Genomic DNA, 14,449 nt, shown 5'->3' on the forward strand with positions numbered 1-14,449 from the left:
CGAGGTCGCGATGACATCAGGGGATCGATCATAACGTAGACAAATATTCTGTGACTACTTGAAAAAGGTAAGAAAATAAAAAAATCGCTGGCAGTGGGCAAACGCGGCCAGAAATAAGTCTGGCAGTGAGAGAGTTCACGCAGGGATATTTACTATGTACAACAGCTTTCCATCAACAGAGGAATAGATTGTCACCAGTCACCTTTGTGTCACAAAGTCTTTGACAAAACAATATCCATAATGCGAAGTGACTGTGAAAAAAGATTGCACTGGGTTCAGTAGTTTGCTCATGTAATTTCCCTTGCGTCTCTTCCATATACCTCTTGCTGTTCACGTAGAATTGGGCATACGGTAGGTAGTTATATCAGTTTGCTTTGTGTTCAAACATGGGAACACAAGTACCCTGCTTATTCAAGCATAATGCAGGACAATAAAAAGGCTGCATATAGAGAGCCACATTTCTCTCATACTGTAGGGTAGATAGATAGGCATGCCTCTATTAAATAGAGTAGACTTAGAAACACAGAAGCGGAAAATGGTCTGTCCATGCTGGCCATATTCCGTGCATGACTCATTGAACATTGTCAATTTTGACCAACCAGTCAATAGAGAGAATGTTATTTTCTTCAACTTAAATGGAAAACTTGGGAGACTACTTTGACATATTGCAACAAAGTCTGTAAAACACCAGGCAGAGTAGTGTGAAGAATAGATGTATTTCCTGCATTCAGAATCAGCATGATTTTAAATGCCAAGTGTAATCAATTAATGTAAGCTCTTGTCCAGTGCTAGCCCGGTCAGGGCATATGTTAACAGCTCATGAAATGTGCTCTTGTAAACACCTTCATTGGCAACAACATGTGAGTAATGTCCTCTACTCAAGACCACATTTCCTTGCTTAAATGGTTGGAGCTCAAGACACCTTGCAAGAATGCAAGAGAAAGATGGAGAGAAAATAAGATGGAGAGAAAGAGCGTATTTCACAACTCTGAATGAACAATCAACCCAATACAATTGCTAAGTAGTCATACTGGATACAGCTCACTCAGAGGGATGACAGCATTCATACACATCTCATAAAGTACATCTGGCAGCTGGGTGGGAGAAACAAATGGCCATGTGGAGAGAAGCCAGGACTCCCCGCTTGGTTGCACATGCAAATCCCTCTCCATTATGACTTGCTGTACCATGCATTACAGATTGACATTTCTATCATCAGGTGTACAGTCGTGATTTAAGATTCTAAATGTTCAACAAGGTTTTATTTGTCATTCACTCATACAAGTATGTGTAGAGAACTGTTGGTGTGACATGCACTGCAGACTGTGCTAATGATATATAATATTAACAGACATAAAAGTAAACAGATAAAGAAGGATGGGAGACTAATTTAGCAACTTGTATAAATATTATATGATACACAGCTGCTTGTGCTCTGTTGTGAGCAGAGTTATTTACAGGTTGACTAATGTACAAAATATGATATATGAGAATAATTTAGCAACCGGGATGTATAGGATACGAGTGTAGACTAGCCAACACCAACTCAGAACTCCTGAATTGCTGTCCTCCACTCCCTCATGTCTAGCATCAGGGTCTTGAGGTCTGGAGTGTCATTAGCTCTGCTGTCGCACTGCAGTGTGTCTAAATAGGTGGTGCACCTTGGGTTGGCTCCCACAGTGTAAGTTTGCTCGCCACCGGTTCTGGATGCCTGACAGTGCCCAGCCAGTCTCATCCCTTTCTCTCTGACCTTGTCTGTGACCCATGGGAGGCCCTCGTGGAGGTCCACATTTCTGATGTGCTCCGTCCACGTGACACCAAGGTACTAGGTTCTATTGCGTTATCTTATTGTCTTACAGTGTTTGGCAATCGATCGCCAAACCTCTACCTCCATTGCTACATTTATTTCAAAATGTCATTAGAGGATAAATCCCTTAGTTGAGATGCATCATCTTGTTTTCAAGGGGGTCCTCAAAATGCCTAACCTTAACCCTTTCTCTAACAGAAATTGTAAGCTTACACTAAACCCTGAGCCCCAACCCGATATGAAGGCTTCCTCAGTTCTGTACTGCTATGAGGACATCTGGCCCTCAGACACACACGAAGGAAGTTTACAAAGATGAACATGGTACAGAATAAGGAGATGAACTACGTCTACAAAACAGTCAACATTTAGGCTTAATGCCTTTCACCCACTCACACTCACAGCTGCACACACCTCTCCTTGTCACAGTCTCCCAGCAGAGATTTCCTCCTACTTCAACCATTAACTAATTGAAAGACCAGTGTTCACTTTTATAGCCAACCTAGTTTTCTGCTTTGTGCAGAGTTAAACAACGGTTACTAAGCCCAAATGAAAGGGCAGAGAGAGAGAGGAGTCTAAGGCATTACTCGTACCAAATGTCTTTTAAGGTGATTTATTTTACTAATAACACATACAATACATTTAGGTAAATAGTTAGGTAATAAAACCTGGTAAGAGAAAACAAGCACAGAACATTCACAGTATTAAGATATGACTTCATCCCATTATGAACACATCAAACATACAATCATTTACAATGCTTTACTTACTATTGACTTTCCACTCTCTTCCAGATGATCAATGGGTCACTCAAGAACCCATATTCGAGGGACAACCCATGGCCAGTTACTTATCGAATCTGAAGTTTGTTCCTAGACAGGCTCCTTTATAAACTTCTCACACAGTGCCCTCCTTCAGGGAGGTTCAAGCAACCGGAAGTTCTGTTTACCCACAAAGCCTTGCGATTGCCTGCCGCTTCCTGTCACACTCTCTTCAGAGCTCCCCCGCTCGGAGTTGCTATCTCTTTTGTTTAGAAACCCACCACCTGATAGCGAGACCTGTTCCCTATCTTCCACACAAAGGCCTATTGTCTCTGGTATGCAAGAAGTCTTTGAAGCTCAGGAGCACAGCAGGGAGCCTGCCTCTGCCCACTCTGTACCACTAGGCTCAACTCAAACAGTACATGTTTGCTAACTCCTGCAGGACAATAAAGCACATTGCTGTTGCACCAATAATAATACACAGTTATCTTTCATAATCATGGATTATTCCACACCTGCCACCTGTGATAACTGAACCCTGTTCAGTTCTCTCACAACCAACCTCTACTACCACCATTCACTGTGAGCTTTTTTGGCTTCTTAAATCATGGCTTAGGTCAGTATTTGGCGAAAGTATGGCGGAAAAGTTCGATTTCATCTCTGTAAACTGCTCTGATCCCACACTCATACAGGTTACATTCTCAACACAATTTTCACTCATTGTCTTTAAGTGGCTTCAATCCCATATTTTGGAATAATTTACAGTTCAACTTAACTTTCTCAATTTGTAATCTTTAAACTTTTTTAGGAATTCAAATTGTTTGGAAAACTTTTCTTCTCCCACTTTTTTCCCTAGTAAGTCAATGTCCTATTTAGGGCATGTTGCCATGGCAATTGACATAGTAACTTGGGTAAAGGTTTTAAAAGATTTTAAAATGGCTGATCTACAATCTTACCTTTAAGAAACTTCACTCTGCATTTAAACCGCTAGCCCACATCCCAAAATGCTTTTTATACAATCAACAAATAATCAATTCAAAAAGGCCTGATTGCTCAGATCATGAGTCCACATCAGTACTGAATAATTTTGTTGTTATGGAAGAACCTCCAAATTATTGTTGCATTTTGACTTAGTGGCATATTGTCGGCAGTAAATTAATACATTTCATTATGCAAGTTATTTCTTCTGGTAATATCGTAAACACTACAAATGATACATTCATTTACACAATATCTCTCGAAATTCCTAAGTAAACAGTCGCTCAAATAAGACATTTCGATTTTTTAGACACCACGTTGGCATCTTTTTCGCTTATTGTCCGCACTGCGTACCACTGTCCACAGCTAATAACTGGATAGACCTGTTAGTCAAGCCTGTTCGTTTGTCAGTGTCACTTTGCTGGCACTACCAGCCACCAGTGGAACTGCAATCCCACCACCAGCCCGCGCTGATGACTGTGGTGGGACAGTGACTTTCTGCTTCAACTTTTCCTTCTTCCCTCGCAATTTCCCCACGACCCACCGGGCTGGTGCGAAGGGTTTACGTGGCTTGCAGGTTTCACATTTGCATTTTTTCAGGAGGTCAAGAGGCTTGCAGTTTGCACAATCGCATTTGACTGGTCTGGCTCTTGTCGCTACTGACCTCCCACCTTGGCCCAACAGGGCTTTAGGCTCGGGGCAAGGGCCACCCTTCTTAGGTGGTGCCACGCCGCTCTGCAGTGGTGTGATGTCGGTGTGTGAATTGGTGTCGGTCTTCCCCTCGGCTGTCTCTACTTCGACCGTCACGTCCCCCGCGGCGCCCTCTGGATGGATATCCCCTGCAGCTGTCTCCGCAGCAGCAGCAATACCGTCTGATGGCACTCTTCTGGCCGCCAGTGGGACTGCAACCCCACCAACCCCCTTCTGGGGGCTTCTCTCAGCCGCCGCCGAGAAAGAGCGTGGAGCTCTGCTCCACCCAGCCCCCCCCGCAGGGGGGTGGAGAAGGGATAGTTTATCTTTAATCTTCACCTTCTTTTTTCTAGTTACAGCCCCACCAGGACGACGCATTCTCTTTGCCTGGATCCTGGTGGTTGGTACTGAAATGACCTGACGTAGCACCCCGCCCCTCTCTTTCCGAGCGGGCGCACGGATGCCAGTATTTACCCACTCAGACTTCTTTCTGAGGGGTTCTGGGGGAGCTGGTTTGGCGCCCAGTCCCCGTTTTTGGACAGACCCGACCGATCTGCCTCCGGCTTGCCTCCTGCCACCTTGGTTATACGGGCGTTTGGAGCGAACGCCACCCTTGACAGGCCTGACTGGTCTGCTTTGGGCCATCTGCCTGCCACCTTTCGTAGACGGGCGCTTGGAGCGAACGCCACCCTTGCCAGGCGACTCGGATCCCTTCTTCTCCGTGTTGAGTGGGCTGGCGGCGACGTCCGTCGCAGCAGCGGCGTCTACTGACGCCCTCGCCGGCTTCTCTCCTGGTTCAGCGACCTCCAGTGACTGGCTCCCCTCTGCGTCGAGTGGATTGGTGAAGACTTTCACCGCCGTGGGGACGTCCATTGAAGCTGCCTCCCTGGCGGTCTGCTCATCTGCGACGTTGGCTCCCTCTGGTCGATCCCCCTCGGCTTCCTCCGCAGGCGTCTCGTCCCCAGGTCCAGCTCCATCGATCACCAGTGGCACCTTTGCAGCTGCTCTCTCGATCGCAGCGTGGAATGGGGTCTCCCCTGCAGCTTCTCTCGCTTCTCTCGCGATCTCCAGTGGCACCTCCCCCGCCGCCGATGGCTCCTCTCCGCCGGCCGTCACGACCTCCTCGGCGCCTTCCCTGCGTGTCGTGATGAGGAGATATCCCTCCGCCGCGTTGTCCATCGAAGCTGCTCTCTCGATCTGCTCATCTGCGACGTTGGTTCCCTCTGGAACCTCCCTCTCGGCCTCCGCGTTCCCGGCGGCCTCCGCAGGAGCAGCTCTTTCGATCGCCAGTGGCACCTTTGCAGCTGCTCTCTCGATCGCAGCGTGGAATGGGATCTCTCCTGGTTCAGTGACCTCCAGTCGCTGGCACCCCTCTGTGTTGAGAGGATTGGTGGCGACGTCTGTCGCAGCAGTGGCGTCCTCTGACGCCCTCGTGAAGAGTGGGTTGGTAGCGACGTCCTCTGGAACCTCCGTCGTGAAGAGTGGGTTGGAAGCGACGTCCTCTGCGCTTTCCCAGCGTGTCGTCATGAGGAGATATCCCTCCCTCACAGCAGGGAGTTCACCCACTTTGGGATGTGTGAAGCGGGACCCATATTCTTCCTGGGCCGCTTCAAACCAGACCTGCCTCAATGTTTCGTCATACTCTTGGCAACAGTCAATCTGCATCCTGCAGATCTCAGATGAACTTTCTTCATCAATTTCTAGTATGGCGATAGAATATGTAACAACCTTAAGGAATCTAGCTAATTCGGCTCTTAGCTCCCTTACCGCCCTTTCTTTTGGTAAATCCAGCAGGACAATAAACTTTACTTCCCTCCTAAAAACTGCTTGAGCTGCTTCACACTTCCCTATTAACTCAGCTAACACTTCCATCTCCCTTGTTTGGGTATAAGGTCTGTTAGTTAGTCTTAATTCAATGGGCTGTGACAGTAATCGTCAGTTATTTTTAGCAAGTAACAGTGTTGTTTCAGCCTTTAGCTATATAACAACAATAATTAATTAACACTGTGTTTAACCTGTAAAATAGCACCCACCCTATCAGCATTCCACGCAAGAAGCCTTTTAATGGTCTACTTACATTAGTTAATTTTGTTAATTAATACTGGATAGGATATATTTTGCTCTACCAATGTACATTCTAGTATTTAACCCACAATGATTACCATTGATCCCCTGTTCTTGTACACTAATCATCTAGTTACTCACAGTATCAGTCTATCAAAGTCTGGTTAGACAGTGTATTACTGGTAGCCAATTCCCCACCCCCTCCCAGTGGCTGTTAGCTTAGCACTATGCTAGACAAAGGAAAAGTTAGCTGGTAGCAACCCCCACCCCCTCTGGTACGCTAATCAAACTTTTAACGGTAGCCTCTAGCTACATAACCTGTGGTTAGCTTCTAGCTTCTCCCTCAGCTCCTTATCCTTAGCTCAGACAATAGAATCTGTTGGCACGCAGCATCCCCAAATCTACAGTCCTTTTTCCACAGTTCTCACAAACTGTGGGGCTTTGTTTCATTCATAGCAACCTGATAGTGATAGTCTCTTCCCGGTAGGTTTCTCGTAGGCCCGTACGGTCTCAATGCCTCGGTCCTAGCGTCGTAGGCCGCAGGCTGTCCCGTGTGTCCTCTTTCACCTTCGTGGATTCGATGACTCCCTTTTGCAGGCTGTGGTTTTTGGAGACCCTTTGTCCCCACACCGACTCCTTCGGCGCTGATTTTCACGCTAGCACTAGTCCATTACGCCAGTGTTAGTGCTGTTAACCTATTTTAACCTGTCCCATAACCAGGTCTAATAGATACTTTATTTCGTTACAACTCACTTCTCATCTTAAAGAGACAGTGCGTTTTCATTCCTATGGCTATAGGAGTTTTTATACTGTTATTTCTTTATATAACACGCATAATTCAATTACTTTTAGTGTGTCATATCTTTACAACCACACAAAAATCACTCAATCATACCATCCGCTTCAAGGGCCTAATACCTATCTAGCTATTACATAGGCTACCACGGGTTATAACTTTAATTACTCTGTCACACTTAAACTCGAAAGATAATCTAGTAGTTGAATTACTTGGTAATTTGACTTCAATTATTATGTTAACCTCTTCTAGGACCACCTAAAACTCATCTAGTTTCACATAGGCTCCCTCGGTTTTATAATTGTTTAATTACCCTGTAACACTTCAACTCGAAAGATAATCTAGTAGTTCAATGACTTGGTAATTTATACTCTGTAATAAGCGGAGTTCAAACACAGTGTCCTTCGCTTATTAACTCTAAGCTGTCCCCCAAGAGGACACCACAGTCTTATTACAGTGTAACAAGCAGAGTTCCAATTACTAAACTCAGATAAGTTTCCTCCGGAGACTATCATTAGTTTATTTACTTGTAATTAATACTTTAAACCTAAAGAAATCCCTTCCAGGGATTACTAGAGTTTAATAACTGTGTTATACCTATGATAACACGGTTAATCAATTTAAACTCCTAGATGTCTCTCTTAAGAGACACTACAGTTTAATTACTGCGTAATTTAACGCTTAAACCCTAAAGAAATCCCCTCCGGGGATTACAGTAGTTTTATTACTGTGTTATCCCTATGATAACACGGTAATCAACTTAACTCATAGATGTCTCTCTTAAGAGACACTACAGTTTAATCTAGGTAATTCTACTTTGACTCAAAATGCCTCCTCCGGGGGCATAAGAATAGTTTTATTACTGTTCACTTTTATAGCCAACCTAGTTTTCTGCTTTGTGCAGAGTTAAACAACGGTTACTAAGCCCAAATGAAAGGGCAGAGAGAGAGAGGAGTCTAAGGCATTACTCGTACCAAATGTCTTTTAAGGTGATTTATTTTACTAATAACACATACAATACATTTAGGTAAATAGTTAGGTAATAAAACCTGGTAAGAGAAAACAAGCACAGAACATTCACAGTATTAAGATATGACTTCATCCCATTATGAACACATCAAACATACAATCATTTACAATGCTTTACTTACTATTGACTTTCCACTCTCTTCCAGATGATCAATGGGTCACTCAAGAACCCATATTCGAGGGACAACCCATGGCCAGTTACTTATCGAATCTGAAGTTTGTTCCTAGACAGGCTCCTTTATAAACTTCTCACACAGTGCCCTCCTTCAGGGAGGTTCAAGCAACCGGAAGTTCTGTTTACCCACAAAGCCTTGCGATTGCCTGCCGCTTCCTGTCACACTCTCTTCAGAGCTCCCCCGCTCGGAGTTGCTATCTCTTTTGTTTAGAAACCCACCACCTGATAGCGAGACCTGTTCCCTATCTTCCACACAAAGGCCTATTGTCTCTGGTATGCAAGAAGTCTTTGAAGCTCAGGAGCACAGCAGGGAGCCTGCCTCTGCCCACTCTGTACCACTAGGCTCAACTCAAACAGTACATGTTTGCTAACTCCTGCAGGACAATAAAGCACATTGCTGTTGCACCAATAATAATACACAGTTATCTTTCATAATCATGGATTATTCCACAACCAGTGACTCAGCATATAGACAGACTAATATTCCTTCGGTCTACCATGAAATGTATTATTGTCTCCGCCAGGTCGGAGACAATATGGCGGAGACAATAATAAATCGGCATGAAACTGTGCACACACACTTCCTGGAGGCCAGAGCAGAACCAGTTGCCCAAATTCTTCACATCGGCCTGTTATAGCGCCACCAGCAGGCTGATTTTTGCCAAACACATTTTTGCCTATTACTCCGATACAGATTTTGTCCAAACATCACGCAAATCGGTACACAGTATCTCCATAGTCATGTGATTAAGACGGATCTGTCAGATTTTTCATATCATATTCCATCTCAATTGTCTAAGACTGGCTTCCAAAGTTAGCAAAAGTGGTCAGTTTTGAAAATAAAAACTAAACGCAGCGTGCGATGGCCGTGAAACTATGCATGCACATTCCCGCTAGGCCTAGGAAGAAATGCCACCCTACATTCTTCAAATCGACATTTCTGTCAAGAAAAGTGTGTAATCTTTAAAATAGAAACACACTCTTCCACAGACACCATCGTATGATAAAGGTTTTAGAAGCCTGCTGCAAAGAAAGTTTGTGGTACCTCTATCGTGTGTGTGTGTGTGTGTGTGTGTGTGTGTGTGTGTGTGTGTGTGTGTGTGTGTGTGTGTGTGTGTGTGTGTGTGTGTGTGTGTGTGTGTGTGTGTGTGTGTGTGTGTGTGTGTGTGTGTTCAAAGTCATCTCAACTCACCCCGGCTGCAAACCCCAAACTTCCATCCAAAATGCGTTTCTGATAAAGAGCAGGGAGGGACACGAGAAAGGGAAGGAAAAAAGAATGAGTCAGTGTGTGTTTGTCAAATCAGACTTTTTTTTTCAAGGTTCAAGGTTTATTTAATGGTATTAAAAATATATTTTGTTCTGGTTCCTCAGACATTGTAGCAGCAATAATAATGTATATTAATAATGAACATATACAACATGGAAATAATACAAAAGCAGTAGAGCAGTATTAAAATGGTTGGTTCTAGCACTTAAGGGGGTTGAAGGTGCTGTTATGTGCAAGGTTCTTTCTGCTAAGCTGTAAACATCTGTGAGTGCCAGTGTCCTTGGCAATTATTACCTTTATTTATCCATAGTCGCTGAGCATCATGAGTGCTCTTTTTCAGCAAACGCCCTGCTCTAAACGTACACATTTACACATTCACACCTGGGAGCTGACCAGTACAACCACAATTTTAAACTTTTGCTCAACGGTGGGTGTTGAGAGAGGTATGAGTGTTGGTCATTTACTTTTCCACTCAGATTTTCCCATTTGCCAGTCCGGGGCATCGAACCTGGAACCTTTCGGCCACAAGTGCACTCCCCTAATTAGGCCACCACTATCCCTCGAACACCAACTTTGAATTGCAGAGTCCCATGTATAGAACACACTTTTGCACAAACCCAGGTGTAACCTATACAATGTGGTCAAACATAGATACCATACCACTTACAATTCTTTGAATCTTTTCTTAATTCCTAATTGATTCCCAAACTGATGTTTCACAAAATAACAGCAGCAGCAGGAGAAAAATAAATATCTATTTTTAAAGCACTTCAATAATCGTAACCAAAAAAAAACACAAATAAAAAAATATATAAAATAAATAACATTTCACTTAAAAAAATTACAATAAAAAAAATGTTCTAATCATTTTAAGATGAGTGCATGCCTAGAGCCTTAGTCTTGTGTGACACCCAGGTCCATCCAGTTACCTGTCGACTGTGGAATATGAAAACCAGGGCAGCCCCAGCAGCGGTCAGGCCCCAAGTGAAGAGAGTCCCCAAAAGTGCCTGGGTCACTGGACTGTAGCCTGGCAGCATGGTGCCTCACCTGGAAGGGAGCACACATTCAGAGAAACACCACACACAGAGAGAAAGATTCACTAAGACACAGTGACACATAAAAAAAGACATACTGTACATGCTATGCAGGGCTGGAATTTCATTTTTTTAAGGGCAAGGCCACCTGGCCTTTGGTCTTATAAATGTTTTGAGGACACAAAGGCCAAATGCCAGGACAGCAAGGCCATCAAATAAAACAATTATATTAAGTCCACTGAAATAATTAGTTGAATTTAAGGGTTAAGAATGAATTTGTGTTAAATACGTAGTTTAACCATCAGTTAAATAAATAATTGATTGATATTAATTACCAATATTTGTACAAAACCCCTGAAAAGGAGTTCAAAAGTTCATACTCAAGGAATCTGATATCCCATCTATATAGGTGGCTCCAAGACAATGTTATGGGAAATACTCTAGATATTAAACAGAAATGGGAACTAGAAATGAACATCTGTATGACTGACAACAACTGGGAAAAATCATGCCTTAATGGTCATAAACTAACAAGCAGTCCTACATGGAGGGAGTTTGAATGGAAAACAAAAATGCAAGTGTTTAAGACTCCCCAAATGCTAGCGAAATACAGCAACACTATGTTGGAGAGAATGTGGGAAGATAGGGGATCATACCCACATATTTTGGGATTGTCCAAAAATACTAAAAGTTTGGAGGGAAATTCAAGGCGAGATTAAACAAATTATGGGAGTTGACATTCCTTTTGAGCCTGCGTTCTTCATACTTGGTGAGATTCCGGGCGGAATAGTGACCAAGAACCAGACATATCTGCTTGGGGTGTTGCTGTTGATCGCAAAAAAAATGATTACTGTGTCTTGGAGAAATGTGAAGCCACCAACTATCCAGCAATGGGGGGATAGGTTAAAAAGCATATACCTGATGGAAAGCATTACAGCTAGACTACATATGAGGACAGAGTTTTTCAATATCAGATGGACACCGGTAGTACTGCAGCTGCCCAGACTGATTGGGGATCCAAACCCCCCCTAATGTCAAATTGACTGGACTTGATACTGTATATAGACTTGGATGTCTGTCCTGAAGGCCATGTATGGACGACTGGTACTGTTAGAAATTGGAACAATTACCTTTGATTGCCTGTGCCTGTGATGCCTGTGTAAATATTTCTTTGATTTGTCTGATGATGTTGAATACGTGATGCAATTGTTTTTTGTTTTGTTTTTGTTTAGTTTTTTGTCTGTTTTATTTTGTGTATGTCCATAATGTGTTTACAGGATGTATGAAAATGGTGCTAAAAAAGTTCATACTCAGAGTCACTGGACTGGTTTGAAGATGGGGATAGGAGAAGGACTCAGGAGGAGGAGTTAAGAATTCATAATCTCAACAAAAGACACTGATGTCTAGTAGTAATACTCAAATTAACAGTGTAATTCTGTACTCTGTCTGATTAACCTATGTCCTGTAACTGTTGGCCCAACAGCATGGGCATGATTAGTGCATGCGAGTGTATGTTCCGTTTGTCAAGTATGCGGGGTCTCAGAAGTCACGTACTGTCTGAGCTGCCTTTTTACCTGGCAGATGACCTTAGATGTAACCATTTTTTATCATCCTTTTTGTCAATCTACGCTATTGTAAGGGCCTAGTTCAGTTGTATGTGTCCTTCTCTGACAAACGGTTCTCGTCCTGTTCTGTAGAAGCAGGATGTAGTCTGTGAAGACTACAGGAAAGAAAGAAAAGGAAAGAGACAGAGGAGGAAAACTGTGAAATCATCTGGGGCAGCATGGATGGGGGCATCAAGGCCACTGTTGCCTCAGGGCATATCATTTTTTGAATGGCAGAAGGCCAACCTGAGGGGCAACGGCATCCATTAAATTCCTGCCCTGCATACACACACAAATATAAAAAGGCAAATACAGACATTTAAACAGACACAAGGCCAAGCGTGACGCATACAGAGATAACAGACACACAGACAGCTAGGACACATACATACCGATAATCTTGTTTAATCTAACTTCAAGTTCATTTGTCCCGAGATGGGCAATTTGTGCTAGAGCAAGTATAATACAAATAAAAAAGTAGCATGATGCATGTAAAAAGGAGACATGAGCACCTTGGCTTTCCTAAATATACACTTGTGAAATATAACTGCCACAGTAGTGTTAACACACACCCATTGAGTTAAGCCACAAACTAGGTGTGTGCCATATCCTGTATGATTAAGAACTTGATACTCATAACATGCAGTGGTGGAAAGTAACTAAGTACATTTACTCAAGTACTGTACTTAAGTATAATTTTGAGGTATTTTCACTTTACTGGATGTATTGCCAATTTTCAGTGCTTTTACTTCTACTCCACTACATCTCAGAGACAAATATACTTATACTCCACTACAATTATTTGAAAACTTTAATTACAAGTTACTTTGTAGATTTGGATTATTATTACAAAACATACATTAACCACTTCAGCCCTATATACATTTCGGCCATTTGAAAATAGCAGATCTGCAAGCTCAGTGAGCATGTAGATCTGCTATTTTCAAAAGCTTTTTATACATTTGAAAAGTTGTGAAGTGGGACATTCTGCATAACGAGTACTTTCACCTTTTGGTACTTTAAGTACATTTTTATACCAATATACCTTGGTACTTTTACTCAAGTACATTTTGAATTCCAGACTTTTACTTGAGTATTTCTACATTGCAGTGTTGATACTTTTACTTAAGTAAAACATTTGAGTACTTTTTCCACCACTGAATGTCATTTGCAGTGATGTAGCAAAACCTGTTAGTACAACATACCTTAACAAATAACTTAGCCTTCACTGCGTATGAGACGTCAGCACTGACATTTTGCTTTCAAAGGAATAAAACGAGTACCTTAGAGGTGGCTTTATAATAATGTTTAATAATAATGGCTTTTATAACAATAATAATAATGGTAATTACTAGAACAGTAAAAACAACCCGTGTCGCAGCAGTTGGACGGGTAGCCTTGGACCTATATTGACAGATTTGTGTTTATCAAATCTGACATACACAATACACAAATGTCAGAATACATCTGTCACTCAGTCTTGGTCCAAGTACACATACAGTACTGGATTGAACTATTTGTAAATTAATGATTGTCAGTCTGACTGTCAGTAAAGGCTATAAACTCGACTGCCACTTGCTCAACTTGTACCACAAAATAACCTCCTCCGTTATCTTCAAGTCGTTAAGACACAGACGTATAATACTACGAAGATCACAGAACATGCACACATGAGTTTAGATACTATTCGTCCCGTAGTATCTCTGTATTAGACGGTAACCGGGCTACTTACTGTTCCACAGGCACCTAGAAGTCCAGTTGTTATTTACTTCCTGCTTCCCTGTACACGTGTCTATGACAGCCGGAATCCCCGTCCCTTCTCTGAGCCGATTGGCCAATCACTCCAGTGCGCTGGCCGCTGGGCGGGCAGCCGCGTAGGCAACTAGCCAATCACTGCGCCAGAGTCCGCACGGGCCATGGGATCTGGAACAGAACACCACAGAAATAAGAATGCCTATTGCCCGCCTATGATGCTCAAACTGCACTTTCTCCTGTAGTGGTGTCCAAGCTGGGGGGTCGGGACCCCCAGGGGGGTCTCCAAATTGTTTTGGGGGTCCCCAGATGATTAGCTATGCAACATTGTTTTCTCTCTCAACAGTAAACAAACCAACATTCAGTATAGGGTATCTGCCATAGAGTTATAATCTGCATATTTCTAAAGTTACAATTTAAGGACTTTTAAGCCCTTTTTAAAACCAAATTGGCCAAATTGTCAAATATTACGTAAGAAAGAGGCAAACATTGTGA

The 14,449-nt window shown here is 42.9% G+C and overlaps 1 protein-coding gene across 2 annotated transcripts in view; it reads right to left on the minus strand.

Moving 5' to 3' along the window:
• Positions 1–13,993, minus strand: part of slc39a11 (solute carrier family 39, member 11) — a 103,304-nt gene extending 89,311 nt beyond the window's left edge. For both annotated transcript variants that reach the window (XM_080455326.1, XM_080455325.1), the window contains exons 1-3: positions 13,935–13,993; positions 10,494–10,611; positions 9,490–9,528 (exon numbers count right to left, since the gene is read on the minus strand). In XM_080455326.1, the coding sequence (XP_080311452.1) occupies positions 9,490–9,528; positions 10,494–10,601 (147 nt within the window). In that variant the 5' untranslated portion in view covers positions 10,602–10,611; positions 13,935–13,993. The remainder of the gene's footprint in view (positions 1–9,489; positions 9,529–10,493; positions 10,612–13,934) is intronic.
• Positions 13,994–14,449: the final 456 nt, after the last annotated feature.

Source organism: Gymnoscopelus braueri (assembly GCF_963280865.1).
Source record: "Gymnoscopelus braueri genome assembly, chromosome: 17".
NCBI classification, from domain to species: domain Eukaryota; kingdom Metazoa; phylum Chordata; class Actinopteri; order Myctophiformes; family Myctophidae; genus Gymnoscopelus; species Gymnoscopelus braueri.